Below are 17891 nucleotides of genomic sequence, written 5' to 3' on the forward strand. Positions count from 1 at the left end.
ACCACAGTACAAAATGAAGCTTATTGCATATTGCTTGTTGGGCTTTTAATGGGAAAAACTGATTGAAGCTGATGTATCAATTTAACAACAAAGATAGTTCAGTATAATCCAGGTCAATCTTTCCAGCCTCAGTTTGTACTGAAGCGGTCTGCAAAAGAACTTGCATCTTTCTTTTAAAACATTGCTATATCACAACTGAAGTATTTGTAATGTGTCTGTGTGATCTTATCTGTTAAATCAGACCACTCATGGAGTACATGCACATGCACACAGCATGTCTCCCATGCCCAATATCTGTTGAGTACATCACTGCATTCTTGGCGGTCACACATTTATACTTGCTCAGCTGAATCTCCTATATGACTGCTGTAAATTCCCAGACAGTTCTGTGGTATTGAATCCTTGCCACTGACCCAACCAGCTTCCCCCCCATTATGCTCCACAGCTCCCCTCCTGTTGGGGCCTCGATATGGCGCTTAGAAACCCCAGACTCGGGCCGATCAATTCCTCTCAGCTCAACATGACTTTTTCATTAAGCCGCCAAATTCCTGCACTCCAGTTGGAGGTGATTTATCAACTATAGGCGCTTCATTTCAGGTTCATAGGAAACAGACATAGGCCCTGTCTCATGCATTATTATGTTTCACATTCAAAGTGCGTGCGTGTGTGTGTGTGTGTGTGTGTGTGTGTGTGTGTGTGTGTGTGTGTGTGTGTGTGTGTGTGTGTGTGTGTGTGGTGTGTGAGTGTGAGTGTGACTGCATAACCAGAGAGGGCGATGTACTGCTAGTTTACTGTCTCCTACTGTGGGCTTTTAGCTTTCCTATGGAAATTTTTAGGGAAATCCGGTGAGAATTCATTAGAAAGCTAGTGCGTGTGAAGACAGGGGGGTTTTGCATCAGGGCCCCCCTATTCTCTTCCTGGGCCCCCCCCAAAAAGACACGTTTTTTTGACCTTCCCCCTCTTTCCACTCTAAAATGCCCCAGACTTTTTGGTCATGCCGGGAGATGGTAAAAGTTTTTTTTACGGGTGAAACGGTTTGAATGAACTGAGCTACAAAGGGGGCAGGCACTTTTGGCTCTTTTTGACCATCTTCCCCAGTCAGTTTATAGGGAATTATGCCGATGGGGGAGGTCTCAGGTTCCTCCTTTTTAAACCCTGGTTTTTTTAGGGGAAACTAAAAACTCCCCGGATTTTTTCCCCCCTGAACTATTTGAATTTTGGGCAGGTGCGCATTTTTTTTTTTTTTTTTTTTTGTCTTTTTGAGTTTTTGGAGCCTTGATTCTTTTGCAAAAGCTTTTTTTTTTTAAATTCAAGCTTTGCAGATAAAAGCCGTTTGCATAGGATTTGTGTTTTTATACGATCTGTCTCCAGGTTTCTCTTCCCTTTAGTAAAAAGCTTTATTTTTTGGGAGAAAATGGGAAAAAAGGGAAAGCTCCCCAATCCGCAACCCTATTCTGACTCGGGATGGCTTAAAATGAGCGAGAAAGGGAGAGCACACGGGGACACAGAGCCTTTTACAATCACCTAATAACTCTATTACACCACGCTGTGGGGCTCACAAAAAGGAGAGAGAAAAAAAACCTCCTGTTCCTTTTCCTGGAAGCGGTGTCTTAATGCACATTTTACGTGTAGAAGTGAGGAATATGAAACCAAAGAGAAACCATGCTCAGAAAACCCCTAGCAATATTTTAAATTTCCAGAAAAATAAAACATTTGGGGGAAAGGGACAAGAGCATTTTAGGGAAACATAATATTATTATGAATTTTTTTTTTTACCAGCCTGTCAACACCCGATTTAGATGTAATTGGTAAAAGTCTATTTTCCCCTTTGCTTTTTACTTTTTTCCATCAGCCAAACGCCCATTCGTCAAAGGATACTTCCGTTATTTCTTGATGAACGGTTCAGTTTTCTAAAACTGTCTAAATGTAAGCCTAATGTGTAAAATAAATAAGGGCAGGGCTTATACTAAATGAATAATTGATAATAAAAAATACTGAGTAGACCTAAATTTAAGCTTTTAGCATATAAAAAGTGCTTTTCCCCTTTGCGGGTTAATATTCTCAGGCTTTTTCCCCCCTTTAAAACGCAGAGTTTTTTTAATTAATTTTATTAAAATTTTCCCATAGTTTTAAATTTTATGTATCAAAACTTTTAGAATCTGTTCTCCCAAATTTTGGTTTAACAACATTACTTAAAATAAAAAAATGTTATCTCAATGCCTTACCGGAACGGGGTGCAAGAAGATTCCTTTACAAAGAGAAAACTTTTGGTGATTGACATTATTGCGCCACAACACCAAAGCAAGACAATAGTATTTGATATTGGAGCGCAAACGGGCGAAACAAGGGCCATCCCGGTCGGGGGTTTTTTTGTAAAACACCAAAAAATAGGGGATGCTTTAGGATGGGTCAAAAACTGGATGCTCGCCCAGGGCCCAGCCTATTGTTTGGTTTGCCCCTTGATTGACCACAGGAAAATTACTGGAGCCGGGGTTTTTGACAAAAGGTTGTGGTGGTAGGGGGTCACTACGGGCGTTAGGCATTTGGACACGCGGGGGGGGGCGGGGAAAATTGGTACTAGGGGCCTGTTGCGTCTTTTGGGAAGGGTGGGGTTGAAGGTCCAAAAGTTGGGTTGTCCCCCTTTTTGAAGGTTTCCTCCTGTTGTGGAAAGTTTCCCGATTTCCCTTAAGTGTACTAATCCCCTCCTGCTCACCATTTACTTGCCTTTTTTTCTCCTAGGGGGGATTTTAAATCCCATGATCAAAATTGATCCCCTCGTGAAACAACAGATGTTTGGGGTTTTTCCTTTCAGAGACGGAGGTTCGTTGAGTGAAGGGGATCAATGCTCCCTTCCGTCTGTGAGGCTGTAGACCCACGGCTTCTGAAGGCAGGCTGATGTGATTCCTGCCCACCGTTGGGCCCCTGAGATTTGCGTGCCTCACAGGCCTCTTCTGTCGTGTTAGCCCACTGAAACAGACACTCACGCAGACAAAGTGCGCAGTCCAAACAGTTGTCCTGAAGTGGAAGAGGTCTGGATGTTAAACAACAGGGCTGTGATTGGGAATTGATTTGTTCATTTGCCAACTGTTTGAGTGAAAGTGAGTTGGTGGTGCCTAGCCAGCTGTCTGCCATCTACAATAACCTTGTTCTCTCTCTTTCCCACTCTCTCTTCCTCTGTGTTCCTTTCTTTCGCTATCTCTCTCTCTTTCTCTCCGTTCTCCCCCACAGCACCTGCAGCAGCACGAAAATGCAGTGGAGGGTGATGCCTGCTACTACCATTGTGTGTTGTGTAACTACTCAACCAAGGCCAAGCTCAACCTGATCCAGCATGTGCGCTCCATGAAGCACCAGCGCAGTGAGAGTCTCAGGAAGCTTCAGCGCTTGCAGAAGGGCCTGCCGGAGGAGGAGGAGGACCTCAGCTCCATCTTCACCATTCGCAAATGCTCTTCTTCAGATACAGGTCAGAACCTGCTCCTGTGGCCCTTTTCTTAGTATCTCTTTATGTACGTCTGCCTTTGTTTTACTCTCTTGATCTCTCTACCTATGCTCCAATGTCTCTTTTACACATAAACATACATTCATCCACTCCACTGAGGTGTTTTATGTGCCTGAGCTGTCAAAATGTGCGTACACAATTTGTCACTCAATTCGTTTTTTGTTTTTGTCTGTGTGATACAAACATATTTAAAACATAGAAATATGAAAAACAAATGTGCATTACTATTTCAGATAGGAAGAACAGTACATTACACCACGAAGTATGACTTTTACTTTGATAGAGCCGAATGAAATTGTAGCTACATTGAAGAAAGGGGTTCCCATTTTGAGAGACAATTTAAAACAACATTCCTGGGATCTCAGTTTGATTCAAACAACTTTATTTTTCAAATGTTCGTATATTAAATTTTGTTACAATTTTAGGTTCATGTCATTTGCGCAAGATATTCCTGCCTTCAGCAGTAAAAGCAGAGATCTCTGTTAATGGGAGCTGTTCTTTTCAAGCCAACCAAGACATATTGAGACAGGGCATTAAGGCCAGAAGAGGAGGAGCCGGACAACAGCAGCAGCTCCAGCAATGACAACAAGAACACCACAACACAGACACTAAAGCTTCAATAACAGTAGCATGGCTGAAACAAAGTGCCTTGGCTGTTCATTTATTATCAACTGATTAGGAAGAGTGAGCTGTGGTCAATTAACACCCTTTCTTAGCAGAGATTTGGTTTTCCAATGACTTTAACTCCTGTGCCCTGACAAAGGGGCTCTATTGTGTGCCCCTCCAAGAGGGAACCATTACTTCCCTCGCACACATACTCGCTGTCTATGTAATGCGGGGGGGAGGAGGGGGGGGGGGGGGGCAGCCTGTGAAGATGCTTTGTTCCAAGGAGGCAGGGATAATGAAGCCAGCGGCCGGGAAATTGCGCAAAAGGCAGTCACAGATCTGAAGCAAATCATTAGAGAACATATTTAGCTGAGCAATTAGGGACAATTAAGCTTTCTGCTCGCTGCACTCCAAATATGTTAATGACTACAGTACAGTGGACAGGGGAACATGCAAAGGCAATAGGAAGGGCCATTTAGTTTAAAATTGTTGGGAGTTGGGAATTTAGTTTTTTGTGTTCAGACAGGAGGAGTTGTTTTTATTTTTATTTTCAGCAGATGTGTTTATCAGTTGCTTTTTTCTATTGTAACCTTTGATGTGCTAGATGCCCATGTTTGTGCCAGGGTGAGGGATCTGAGCTTGGGCCCCTGCAGTGGGGTTGTGTGGGGCTAGTTTCATTACATGCACACACAGACACACACACAGACACACACACACACACACACACACACGTAAACAAGGAGACAGCGGTTATTCCCCTGCAGTTTTGTCAAATTACAATAACTCTCTCTAACTTGAGCAGACCACTAGTATCTAACAAAATGTAATTTTTTTGGTTTTGTTTTACAAACTATAAGCCTCCTTTGTGCTGTTTTACAACAAGCTGTAGACAGATACACATGTTTAAACACAAGATTAATTATTATGATCCATTATTATTTAGATCTAATTCATTGATTACAATCCAACACTACTTCCATTTGGTTTTTTTGGAAAAGAAAATGCATCTTGATCAAATTACTTCAATAATGATCAAACCTCTTCATGTGTAATCGTTAGTTCTTAAATAGCTGACTCCACACCTCTCACTTCTACCATTTCACACCCCAGATGCCTTGTTCCAAAAGCCTCAGCTGCGCCGGTCCACCTCACAGCCCCACCCCTCCACTATAGCGCTGAACCATTCCCTCCCTGTGTAATATTTAATTTCCTCTGTGCGAGCTCTTCTGTGGCACAGGGCTCTTTTGTGGTTGAGGCATAGTTGCTAAAGTGGTGGAACGTTCCTTGGATTGTTAAAACAAAGTTGCCCCTGGATTTCTGGGTCACCTAGACAGTAATTCCCTTGCCTGCTGCTGTTCTGTGATCCTGTGAGTGGTCCTCTGCTTGTGTTAGGTGCTGGACTTGTAGCCTGCTTTGGATTTTTTCACAAAACATAGAAAGCCTTTTTCCTATTAAAATTCTCATAACTATCATCACGTAACAACATTTTACACAGACGTGGTATGAAATGGTAGCATGGGATAATTCTTTAAAAAGACTTCCAGAATCCCTCCATTTTAGACAATAATGTATGCAAGTCAACTGATACCTTTCTATGATAGCAATGGAATGAAATTAGGCCAGGTCATGCATGATCTGGTTCGTTTTACACTTTAAAACGTTGCATTTTAATGCCCCTTATGAAGATGCAGCAGACTGTAGGGATTTGGCTCCACATACATCCTCTGGACTGAGTGTCCGAGGAGAGCAAGGGCAGCAAAAAAAATAGGTTTCTTTCCAATTAGACTAACACAGGGATAAAAAGCTTGCATTGTTTTAATTCTTGCTCAAACTGAAAATGTGCTGCTTAGGCATGTTTCTCTGTGGCCACACCTCCATTTGTCTTCCTTAACCCTTTATCTGTGGGGAAACAAAGGGGGCCACAGAGGGACCGCAGCCCCACACAGCTGCCCTGTGTGCAGAGATCACTGAATAAAACTCAGCACTGACTTGCACCTATGCACTGTCTGCACCAGGGCTAGCCCTCTGGTTTAAAGGAAATGTTTAAGCTCCCATGAAGCATTCACTTGTGATGACATCTGGCTTGACAGGACAAACTATATTTTAGTTTTAGTGGTTGCAGATGGGAAAGGTAAAACCCAGTGGCAAGGTTTTAACAAGTATAGGGGTTAATTGTGACTGCTGACAAAGTAAAGCATCAGGATGTATAGGTATGAGAGAGAGACGGATATATGGAGAATAAGAGAAAACTGTGAGCAACGGATGCAAAATAAGTGGGGGAAACAAGTTTGGGGAGCTTGCGTGTGGGAGCTGGTGTGACACTTGAGCGTATGATGACCCTATTTCGTATGAATGATGTTCACCAGGGCATGTAGCTCAATGACATATTGAGGTTTCTCATTTCTTAACATTTAATCGACAAAAGTTATTTTTTGAGCCTACAACAGAATGAGATCAAGCCTTTTAAAAAGGGCAAAGTTAAAATGCACTGAAGGGTGGATTCCCTTGTGCAAGAAATGTTTGCTTTGTTTAGTGTGTGTGTGTGTGTGTGTGTGTGTGTGTGTGTGTGTGTGTGTGTGTGTGTGTGTGTGTGTGTGTTTGTGTGTGTGTGTGTGAGATAGAGAGAGAGAGAGAGAGGAGAGAGAGAGAGAGAGATACAAGCAAGAACATTTTATAAGGGTAAAATGTAAGTATTTTTCAGTGGTGGTTTACTTGTGTGCTTTTATATGTATGTGTATGGAGAAGGCAGAAATGGAGAACAAACGTGGTTGACAGCGTGGATTAGCTCCTGCTGTAAATCTGCCTCAGTCACAGATGGCAGGCCCTTGATCGCTGGGCTGTGACGGCTTGGCTCTCATCGCAGGAGGAAATCCCTGTCTGTGAGTCTAGGAGTCTGGGAAGGAGAAGGCTGGGGCTGGGGCTGCCTGTTCAGCCACCAGTCATTGTCTCCCGTTGGTGTCGACACACAAGCCTGAGTATTCAAGGGCGAAGACTGGCCCGGGAAGGGTCATCTTACTTTGACTTTGCAGTTGTTTCATCCACCCCATGGTGAGAGCTTGTAAGTGGAACTTAAGCCTGTAGTTTAGATCAGCGGTACTTTTAATGACCAGTTTGAGAAACTGGGCAGGGGAGCTGTGTGCATTATTAAATGGAAATGAGACGAAAGGATGCATACAAATTACTGCATAATAGGTGTATCCAAAATGAGATCCATTGCTTGTTTCGCTAAAAGGGGTGCGCTTTCAGGGTTACACACCTAATAGTAAGGCCTGTCCTGACAACAGAGGCATTTTTCTTCCCTCCCCACATGTCTCCCTCTTCCTCTCTTCCTCATGCATAATTCTTGCGCCGCTCTGAAAAAGCTGGAAAATGGGCTGGGACATGGAAAATGCACTAATAAAGCAGGCACTCATATTTTAGGAACCGCAGCTCACGTTGAGATTCAATGATAACAGACAGGATGTGTTGTAGTGAAGTCTGTCAAAATTACTGTTACAAACATCTAATATGCATTATTTTCAACCATGCCTTCATCCTTTTGTCTTATCCTCTGCTTTTAACCACTGTCTTGCAACATATGAACAGGGCTTTACTCTCCCCTGCTATTATACCCGTTGAGTGGCTGCTAAAGCCAGGTAAAATCAGAGGTGAGCCAGGCCACGCTCTGATAGCATGCAAGGGCCATATTCTGAGCCTTTGCTCCCCATGGGCAAAAATCAAAACAGACGGTAGCCATTTCTGGAATGTCCTCCTTTATTCATGCTTGTTAAAATGCAAAGTAAACCTTTCCAGAAACAGGATATTGTAGCCCCTAACCACCAGACCCTTTCTACATGCCACATTATGGGCAATCTGAAAGTAAGTTGTATAGACAGACACTGCTGCAATGCGCTTTTAATAAAGGCTGTTATTGCCCTGGTGATACAGAGTGGATATGAGGATGAGGACTGTGCAGGCCTGGATGAGTACAGCCCCAGAGGGCCCGCTGCTCAGTCAGGCCTCCGTCAGTCGCCTGCCTTCTAATCCCTGTCCGGAGGGCATCGAGGCAGCATAGGAAATTGTTTGCTGTCCATAGAACGTGCCAGGATATTCATAAATACATTACTTTTCATTTTGAAAATATTACAAAAGACTAGACGTTTATTAAAAAGCCAAAATGATGGCTTTATAGATTTTCCAGTTGTGTATCAGCGTTCATATGACTCTCTGCTCTAACTAACACAAGCAAGTCTTTTCTCTCTGTGTGCCCCCTGCTTTATGGACAAGCTTGGTATGAATTCCTCTCCTGGCTCATCCTGTAATAGCAAATTGACCAAAAAGCCACCAAGTTATTCTGGGATGGGCTGCAAATAAAAATGTCTTCTGTCCAGATTTTTACCTCCCCTCCTGTATGAACCCTTATTCTGTAAATACTGGCTGGCTTTGCCCCCAGGCTGGAAGGTGGGTAAAGTCTGGCTCCTGGTTGTGCCAGCCTGTCCAATAGCTCCGGCTTCGAGGAGAAGAGGGGCGGCATTAATTGTCAAAGATGAGTGTTTATATGCAGAAAGAAAGAGAGAATATGAAAAGTGATGAAAGGTAATGAGGACAAGTTGAGTCATGCTAATACAACAAAAGCAATAGCCTTTTACAATCATGACATTAACTCTTTTTAATGCAGAATTTTTATTCATTCTGAGTTTGCCTTGTGTGGGCCCTGTATGTTTTATGCCCTGTGTGTGATTTCACTGTCAGTTATATCATGTAGGTGTAACAATGCGCAAGGTTTTATTTTGCAAACTCGCATACCCATAAATGAGCACACACATAGGTGTCCACTTTGAGAATCCGGCCATGTGTGGGTGCGAGAGGCTCTCCCTGTCATCAAGCCCATTTTCAGAGGAGACTGGCAGCACATTATAATATTGGTTTCCCTCTCTCCTGTCATTACCAGACACTCTCCTTGAAAGCTGATCCAAAAGATAGACAGTCCATCAGGAGACAGTCATCTCATTTGTACTTACTAAACGTGTTAATGAGTTCTATTTTCAGGCCTATAGGATTTGCTGCTGGATATTGGAGCAGAGGTGGTGATCGGTGGTGTGAGGTGCTGGATTGCAGGATCAAGAGGGACTCGGAGGGAGGGGAAGGAGGTAATGCAGTAGTCCTGCTACCCCTCATGTCACTCACACAGATTGACCACAGCCTCCGCAGGGGCTGTCAGTTAGGGCCGAGGGCGGGAAGTCTGTGGTTAAAGACAGACACAGCTAGTGGAGAGAATAGATTGGGTGACAAAGACGTAATGGGTTTAGTTATAGCAGCAGGCATGTCCCTGCCATACAGGTACATGAGATGAAAGAGAAACAAGTCAATGAAAGATGCAGGAGCGTGACATAGTTTCTTCTCTTTAGTGATAGATTTGTGTTTGATAGAGCATAGGACTAATGCACAGTTTGGTCTTCTTGTGCAAAATATTTTCAATACAGTTAGAGGTTAGTGTGAAATGTGGTTGACTTTTCTCATTAGATAATATGATGCAGGGTTTTGTCAACCAATGCTTGGACAAATGATTCTCCACAAGTGTAACTAAAACGACTCCACTCCAAACCTACTTTGGTTTATTGTCTTTGCCATAGAATACATACCCAGCACATTTTCTACCATGTACTGGTTCGTAAAAGAACTTGCATGTGTTTGCAATACAGTGGAGATACAGGTTATCTTGTGTGACTTTTCTTTACTGGTAAAACGTAGTAGTTGTAATATTTTACTTTTTTATATGTTTTCTTGACCTGTGGCCTAAAGCGGACATTACCATCTTACATCAATTGTGTTTTAATCTATGATATTGATTGTAGTGCCTGTGTATGCCAGGTAGTCTAGGAACTAGAACCAATACATTGTTAAACACTTAGGTTGCTTCATTTGTTACAATGTTCTGGTATTGGGTGAATAACAATACTACTTGCTGTCAGAATTAGGCAGCTCAATTTGACCATAGGCAGCATCAGAGAAGAAACGGGTAAAGTTTGGCAACTATCGAGTCAAGGCGAGGAAAGTTTTATTTAGCCATTTTTAATAAGGCTATCTGTGCCCTCTAGAGAGAGCTGGTGGATCAAAGGGCATGATCTATGCTATGGATAAGTTCACTCTGGGTCCAGCAGAGACAGTAGGCCTCGCTGACAGCAAAACATAACCAGAGAGTGAAGGATGCCCTATCCAGGAGCATGTTGCCCTCCCACTCCGAAGGCTCCATTAGAATAAAGGCAGATGAAACAAAGAATGGCTGAAAGCACAGATTTAGTGATTCATTATCCACTCTTTCTGATAGATAGGCAAGAGTAGTGTAAGTGTAAGTATAAGTGTAGGTGTGTAAGTACACATATGTGAATGTTGCTCAATGTGCAAATGGACATGTTAGTTGTATTTGAAGAAAACATCCATACAGACAAAAAACAATACAGACACGTACAGGATACACATGAAACACACGTGTCCATGTTTTGAGTGCATTAGCAAGTCCCCTCCAGTGCATCAACCACATCAACTAAAAGCAGCCAGGCAGATGCCAACAATGAGAGAAGTGCAGATATAATTCAATAGTGAACCTTTCTAACCTTTACCTGTGGGCGTGAGCACCAGTCATTGATTTACGCTGTGCTTGACAGTACACTACACACCACCTGAGGTGGGTGAGAGGAGGGTGGAGGAAGAGAAATGGATGTGTTTGGTGAAAAACACAAAAGGATAATATGAGTGGGAGGTAGTCTCTACTGTACGTTGGTGATGGTAGTGTGACATTTGAGGGAACTTTACACAGATGGATATTGGGAATTATTCTGGATTTGTCTAGTTTCCACAAATATTGTGTCCCTTGCCCCCATGTAGCTGGGTATCAGCAGACAGACAAAAATTCTCACACCACGTTGAGTGTGATACCACTAGTGTAGTCTACAGTAGGCTGCCGTTGATTACAAAGCACCTTCAGGTCTGAGACCTGTGTCTATGTACTTTCAGAGAATTATCCCGTAAACCTGACACACAATAAAATAGTGGTTATCTCAGGATAAGCACATTCAGTACTTGTGTTGTGTGGTGGCTACTGATTGAGCAGTGATCCTGTGAAGGCACTATTTGTTAAAGAAAGGAAGTCTGGAGGGAAGATATGCCCACAACCCGACTCTGTTTAGCCAGATGTGATTGCCGGCCCAGTGACACTGAGACAAAATAGCATTTGTTTTGTGACAATCTTGGACATTCTTACTGTTTGACTCAATAAGATTTATGGTGTCCCAACTGGTCCAACTGATGGCCTGTCTCTCAAAGTCTCTCTTTGTCTAGCTGGAAACGCTGCCCTGTCGCTGCTGTTTGATAAGTTGGCTGTGGATATTTTCTTCTTACTTTTCACTTGGAGCAAAGGAACTGGGATGAGCATAGTGATGGATGATATTTATGTGAGGGGAAAATGAAAGAGCGGCCAGGCATTTACACTTTAAATGCACACTGAAGAGAAACATTTCCACCACGACCGTAGAGAATGAAAAGGAGTTTTAGTGCAACAATATGAATTCAACCAATCCCCCGAAAAACATTTTTGTTAGCAGTTTCTGAAGGTTGGACCCATATTCAATCCCTTTTACCATTGCTTTATGTACTAGCAATATTGTTTAATTGCATACTCCCTGTGGAGCTGCCGGTGTTCGGCAAGACATGCATCCTCTGTCACAGACATGGATAGTAAAGCAATAAACGTTTGCATAGGTTTATCCCTTGTTGACAGAGCTCACAGTGAAAACAGCTGAATCCAAGAAAAAGAGTTTAATACTTGCTGTAAGGACAAAACATGTTTTTTTGTTTACATAATAAGAAAAGGCTATTTATGCCTTCTACACATTGTTACATATTAATTTATGGATCCATTAATAATTTTTGTAAAATTTCTTTTTACACAAAAATCAAATTTGCAAGCAAACTGTATACAGTACTAAGACAAAGAAGGCAAACAAGTTGAAAACATCAGAAAAACCCATCCTGACCAATTTGAATTAAGATGAATAATCCACTGTTTAGAAAGTAAGCAAAGGTCAATTTTCATGGTCCTTGCTCAGTAAGCATACAGGAGAGCATATCGAGTCAATTCAGCTGCACTGCACAGTCAAGGGGGAAGGACATGCCATTTCTGTCCTCTTTTGTATTAGTCGGCTATGTTGGACCAAGTGCTGCTATAAAAACATTTTCCAGTTTCCACTCAGGAAGCAGATGGTTTTGTTTTTTTAAGTTGTAATATTTTAATAATATACGTATGTGCACTTGATTAGCCATTTTGAAAGAAGTATATTTATGTCCAGAAATACTCAGGTGTGTGATTTGAAATGGTAAGATATAAGGTAGAGCAAAAGCCATTTAAAAAAACAACAACATAATAATATGAATAGTGACTGAACTGTAGTTTAACAGTTTATTGCTACTTTAAGGGCCTCTGGCACATTAGCATCAACTCATTGGTGTTTTTAACCCATTTTTCTCTTCACTGTCTATTACCAGAAGCATATTCTGAGCTGTGATCAACTTTTGGTTGCATAGGGACATAAAAATAAATCAGTAAAAATCAATAAAAAAAAACTGAAAATGATTAACTGTAGCAGTGCCTGATTGTTGGAGAAAATGGAGTTCCTTTCATATATGTGGTGAATATTTCGAGTACTTGGGAAAACTGAGATGGGGCACACATTTGTGTGTGAGATGTAGAATAGAGAACACAGTGGATGTGTTTGGTTCCATGTCACAAGTCGTTGTCAGTCTAAGAGACAAGCCAGCGCTCAGAGGCTTACTCGATTTAAGGTGGCACGGGGGCCAGAATGGCAGCCAGAATTAGGAAAAATGGGCTGTGTTTTTGTCATGTTAAACCAGGCAAAAGAATCTAATTGTGTGGGGGAAAGCGAATGGCATACCTTCTTTGTTTAAGGGCCCTCTGCAGTCACTTTGCAGGATCCATTGTGCATTGACCACAATAGCATTAGTTTGCGCTCTTGTTCTGGGCTCTTCTTTTCTCTGGCTCTCTGCAGTCAGCTCCTGTCCGTTCCACTCTGTCTCCACGCTTCACTTCCACGCTCCACCTCCACGCTCCACCAGTGCTCAGGAAGGGACTTCGAATCATGCCCCCCATCATGATTACCTCAACCTTGCTCTCCTCCTATCCTGTATTATCCCACCATCACCATCCTCAATCCTTTTGGTCCTGCTTTCTTATCCACACTATTATATTATAGATACAGATAGAGAAGGAAAAGACAACTTTTTTTTTGCTTTGTCTGTAGTCCACTTTCGCCCTGGGAAGAGAATCTAGTTTTAAAGATCCAATCATTGAATGAGAAAATATTAAAAGGGATTGCCCATAAGTTCACAGTCTGTCCATGAGTACCTGCAAATGTGCAAAGAATGATTTGTAGAAAAAAATAGTTTCTCGCAAAATAAAATAATAATGAAACAATTATTCTCACATACAAAACAGATGCAAATCCGACTGATAATTGAATATACCTTTATGGCGGTAAATTACTTTCAATTGGCAACCGATAGAGTATACTCATTACTTATATTATACTTATATAGTACTTATATGGTAATGATTTCTCTCAAGTGTAAGTTCTTTTTTTTTAATCTAAAGATAGAAGCCTTCTTTAAATTAGTGCTTGAGCCACACTACAAAGAATAGCACTTACCTATCATGGTGTCTTCTCAGAGCAAGCCGGACCAATTCCTATGTTGCTTGGTGACCAAGCCTGCTGCTTACAGTGGATTATAATGCACAATAAGCGAAAATACATTTAATGGCCGTGGTATGATGTAAAAAGTGGATGGAAGAGAGATATTTCTAAATGTGTGTGTCTTGAAGAATATGGTATAATCAACAGCCGGTGAGTAATTGAAGCCTCTCTGTATTAGGACCTAGCTTACAGTCTTTCTCTATCTCCAGCAAATCCATGTGCAAATTGTACAACAATTGACCTCGGTAAATTTAGTGCACTGTTAATGGCCCTCCGCCTTGTGAAGGTGTAATCATGCGTAATTAAAACCAGGCCCAAGTTACTAACCTAGGAGCAATCTTGTGTGCATTAAAGTGTCCTTTTTTTGTTACAAAGGTCATTCATAACTTGGTCGCGTTGTTGATGTACAGTGAGAGATATTGATTGATTAATGCATTAAGTGCTCACAATCCATTAGGTTCTGTGAAAGTGACTGGAGGGGAGACTTGCTCTTTCTCTTGCTGTGTATTTTCACCTCTCACTGTTGTTCAAAGGGCATCATTTTTTTGCTGCCAAAGTTTAAGGGACAAAAGCCCGAATATCTGCCAAGTAATGCATTCAAAAGAACATTGCTTCTCATAAGTGTCCGTTCAATTACTCTGAAAAGCTTGACAATGAATTGCTCTTACATTAGCTTGCTGCCCATCCTGACCCAAAAAGAATATGTTGTTCATGTCACCTACTGTAAAATAAGCATACTTCAGCATCAAAAAGTAAAGTTTACTGTCCTGTGTATTAAAAGGCAGTGAGATGTTTGTTTTTAACATACGGTAGCTTCACCAAAATTAAGCCATCTGCCACTTCTCTTTGCTATCACAGTGACTACCATTCATTTAAGGAGTAGCAGTAGAGAATAAGTCAGATTCAGGATGACAAGGAGTATTACTTATGTTTTGAGCTGATTTTGTCAATCTGTTGACTAAATTGGAGTCGACAAAGATGTTTTTTTTCCACAGACTTTGTATACCATCTCAGGATAGTTTCCAGAACCAATGAGAGCAAGGGCCACAGGGTTATTGCCTTACTACTTAGTGACAAGAAATATGTAAGAGACCTTTATCGTCTGGGCCCAAAACAGGAAAGCCTGTGAAAGGGGCCTGGGAGTCAGTCATTACCTTAGGAACATGGGCTGCATTAGAGATTCATAACAGTGTGCCATCTCTGCACCTTTCATCTCTACCAGGGCCAGCTCCATTAGGATCTTTTATCTTTGTGCTGATGGCTGCTCTTGATAATGGGGCTGCCGAGAAATCCCAAAAAGTAAAGACTCACCTTTGACACTATTGGCCCTCCCTTTCTTCAAGTAGAGTAGTACATCAGAGTACACTAGAAGACATATACACTGTTATGTGCAGTCTTAAAACCTGATTTGTAATTTTTTTTTCCACAAGAAGTTGATATCCATTACTGAAGTTTAGTCTTGCCCCACTACCTTCGACACTGCAGTCTGATCAAGGTGTTGATGCAGACAAAAAAATAAAAAAACAAATATATATATATATATATATATATATATATATATATATATGTATTTTTTATATTTTTTAAGACATGATATCAATCAGTTTGTCTCTGATTCTCCACATTACCAATAACATTATGTAAGGTTCAGGTTAAGTGAAATATTGGCCTTCTTCATACTGATGCCCCCATGAAAATGCATTAACCTCCCATGCAAAAGCCTCATTGAAAACTTTGTTTATGGCCAGACAAACACAACTGCATAATAATAGTAATTCATGCAGGCCAATGTTTTTTAAATGTTGCAGTAATTATGAGAAATATTCGTACCTTTTCCTTACATTGCTGCTGCAGAGAAAATCTCATTTCCAAGGCAAAGTGGAAAATGAACACACTGAATAACCATTGTGTTTAATGCTTTGGTCATAATCCCAGGTTTCATGATGGTTTTCTAATGATTTTCTAATGATGTTAAATATTAGTTGAGAGTACAGCCATAATTTGAACACAGCAGTGGTTTTTCAATGCTCTATCAGCACACCCGATTGCAACTACAATGAATATTGCACAGGGAATGAGATTTAAGAGCCATCCCTTTTGGTGTTTTATTTTGCTGTCTCCCCATCTGCCATAAATCCTCATTGCTGTGTGCTTGAAGCCTCCGCTGCTTGCCTGCCTTCCCCAGGTGGGAATACAATTAGGTGCAGGGGCCATTTCATTCAGTGCCACTGTCTGTCCACCGCAGTCATTCGTAAAAAAAAAATGCTGGAGCTGTCCCAGTGGAGAAAACAGTGGACTCCTGGGAAATATAAAAAAAAAACAAGGAAAGGAGCGGGAGAGACACAGACAGAAGAAAATAGTGGGGAGATGAACACAAAGACAGGAAAAATCTCCAGAATTGCTGTCAGAGGAGATACAAGCTTGGCCTCTGATGAGTGACAATTTTTGAGCAAAATATGTATTGGAGACAAAGGCTTTGTCTCCTTCCTGTGCCTTTTCAATGAATTACACCTCTCCACCCCCTACCCCCAGCTTTTTAATTAAATGGCTGCAGCTCCATCTCTTTATCCGTAGCTCCCCATTACAGAGGCTAGATAAGGGATTGCTATCTGTAGCATGTTAAGAAAGGCTGCTGGGCAGCCAAGCCTCATGAAATTTGTCACAAGATCTCATTTTCTTCATTGCCAGACGTGATGCTTATAATTGATGTGGAGGCAGCAGTAATTTATTGGCCGTCTGCAATTATCATCCCCTTCTAGCACGGGGATGTGACTGCAATTTATAAGTGTGTGCGTGTTGTTGGTGTGTCTGGGGTTGGGGGTGTGACATTGTATCGTATGAATTAATGCAAAAACATGTTTCTCCTTATCACATGCTAAGTGTGTATGTGTGTGTTTGCCACTTAAGAATGCAAATTAATGACAGGCTCCATATCATAAACAATATGGGGCCTGTAATGTTCAGCTGATGTGTGGAGGCTGTCAGTGCGCCAGCTGGACTTTCACACACAGCCGGGGGGTGGAAGGGCAACCAGAAGCCTGGGAGGTGAAGGGGGGGTCAGAGAGGGCGGGCCAGAGGAGTAGAGGGGGCTGGTGGCGCAACCCTTTGTCCACAGCTCCTCCTTATGTCTTTAGGGTTTGTTTTCACATAGTAAAAACAATGATAATGGGGGTAGGTTGTTAATATTATGACCATCTGAATAGTAAGACTTACTGCAGTCATTCACTTGCTAGGGCCTTTAAATGAATAAAAAAGTAATTTCTCTTCGAAACTTTTCACTTGCATATTCAGAAAAGGAAATGTTGATGGCATCCAGAGACCATTTGCCCAGTGATACAAGTGACAAAGTAAACTGAAGTAATAGTGGTTAATAGAAAGCTTTGCACTGTGTAATACACGCTTGAAATGACTTCATGACACCTCCTTAAATTAATAGTGTGTAGTATATGAATTTCCTCTGTGCTTTTTATACCATGAGTCAAAAATAATACATTTTTGCATTGCCAATACGACCCGCAAAGACACTGCATATATAAAATCTGCACTCATTAACATAAGAACATCATTAGTGGCATCAAGGCAGCACTTCAGCTCAAAAAATGAGGTAATTCATGGCTTTTCTGTACTCTATTGGTTAATGTTTACTCACCAGGCTGCAGACAATGCTCTACAGCCTGTGTTGTCCACACATTAGTAATGATGGCTAGGGTTTTCTTTGGTGAGGGTCTGTCCGTTTGATTTTATACACAGTGCATTTTATTATAGAGTGACAATAGAAAATATTAAGTTCTCTAAGTAATACAATGAAGTATTTCTTTGCTAGACAAATAGATTTTGTGAATTGTAAAATAAAGATAATTCAGATCTTATTTTCTGTTCACAGACACGATCACCATTTTAGCCACACACACACACACACACACACACACACACACACACACACACACACACACACACACACACACACACAATATTAATGTAATGGAGGGAAAGGTCTCATGTTCTGTGCCACGACTTTGCAGTGTTTTGCACGTTTTTATATGCTC

At 41.5% G+C, this 17891-nt stretch overlaps 1 protein-coding gene across 4 annotated transcripts in view; it reads left to right on the forward strand.

Moving 5' to 3' along the window:
- Positions 1-17891, forward strand: part of zfhx3b (zinc finger homeobox 3b) — a 136877-nt gene that overhangs the window by 72864 nt on the left and 46122 nt on the right. For all 4 annotated transcript variants that reach the window (XM_032519371.1, XM_032519125.1, XM_032519213.1 and 1 more), the window contains one exon: positions 3229-3460. In XM_032519371.1, the coding sequence (XP_032375262.1) occupies positions 3229-3460 (232 nt within the window). The remainder of the gene's footprint in view (positions 1-3228; positions 3461-17891) is intronic.

Source organism: Etheostoma spectabile, chromosome 1, assembly GCF_008692095.1.
Source record: "Etheostoma spectabile isolate EspeVRDwgs_2016 chromosome 1, UIUC_Espe_1.0, whole genome shotgun sequence".
In the NCBI taxonomy this organism is placed as follows: Eukaryota; Metazoa; Chordata; class Actinopteri; order Perciformes; family Percidae; genus Etheostoma; species Etheostoma spectabile.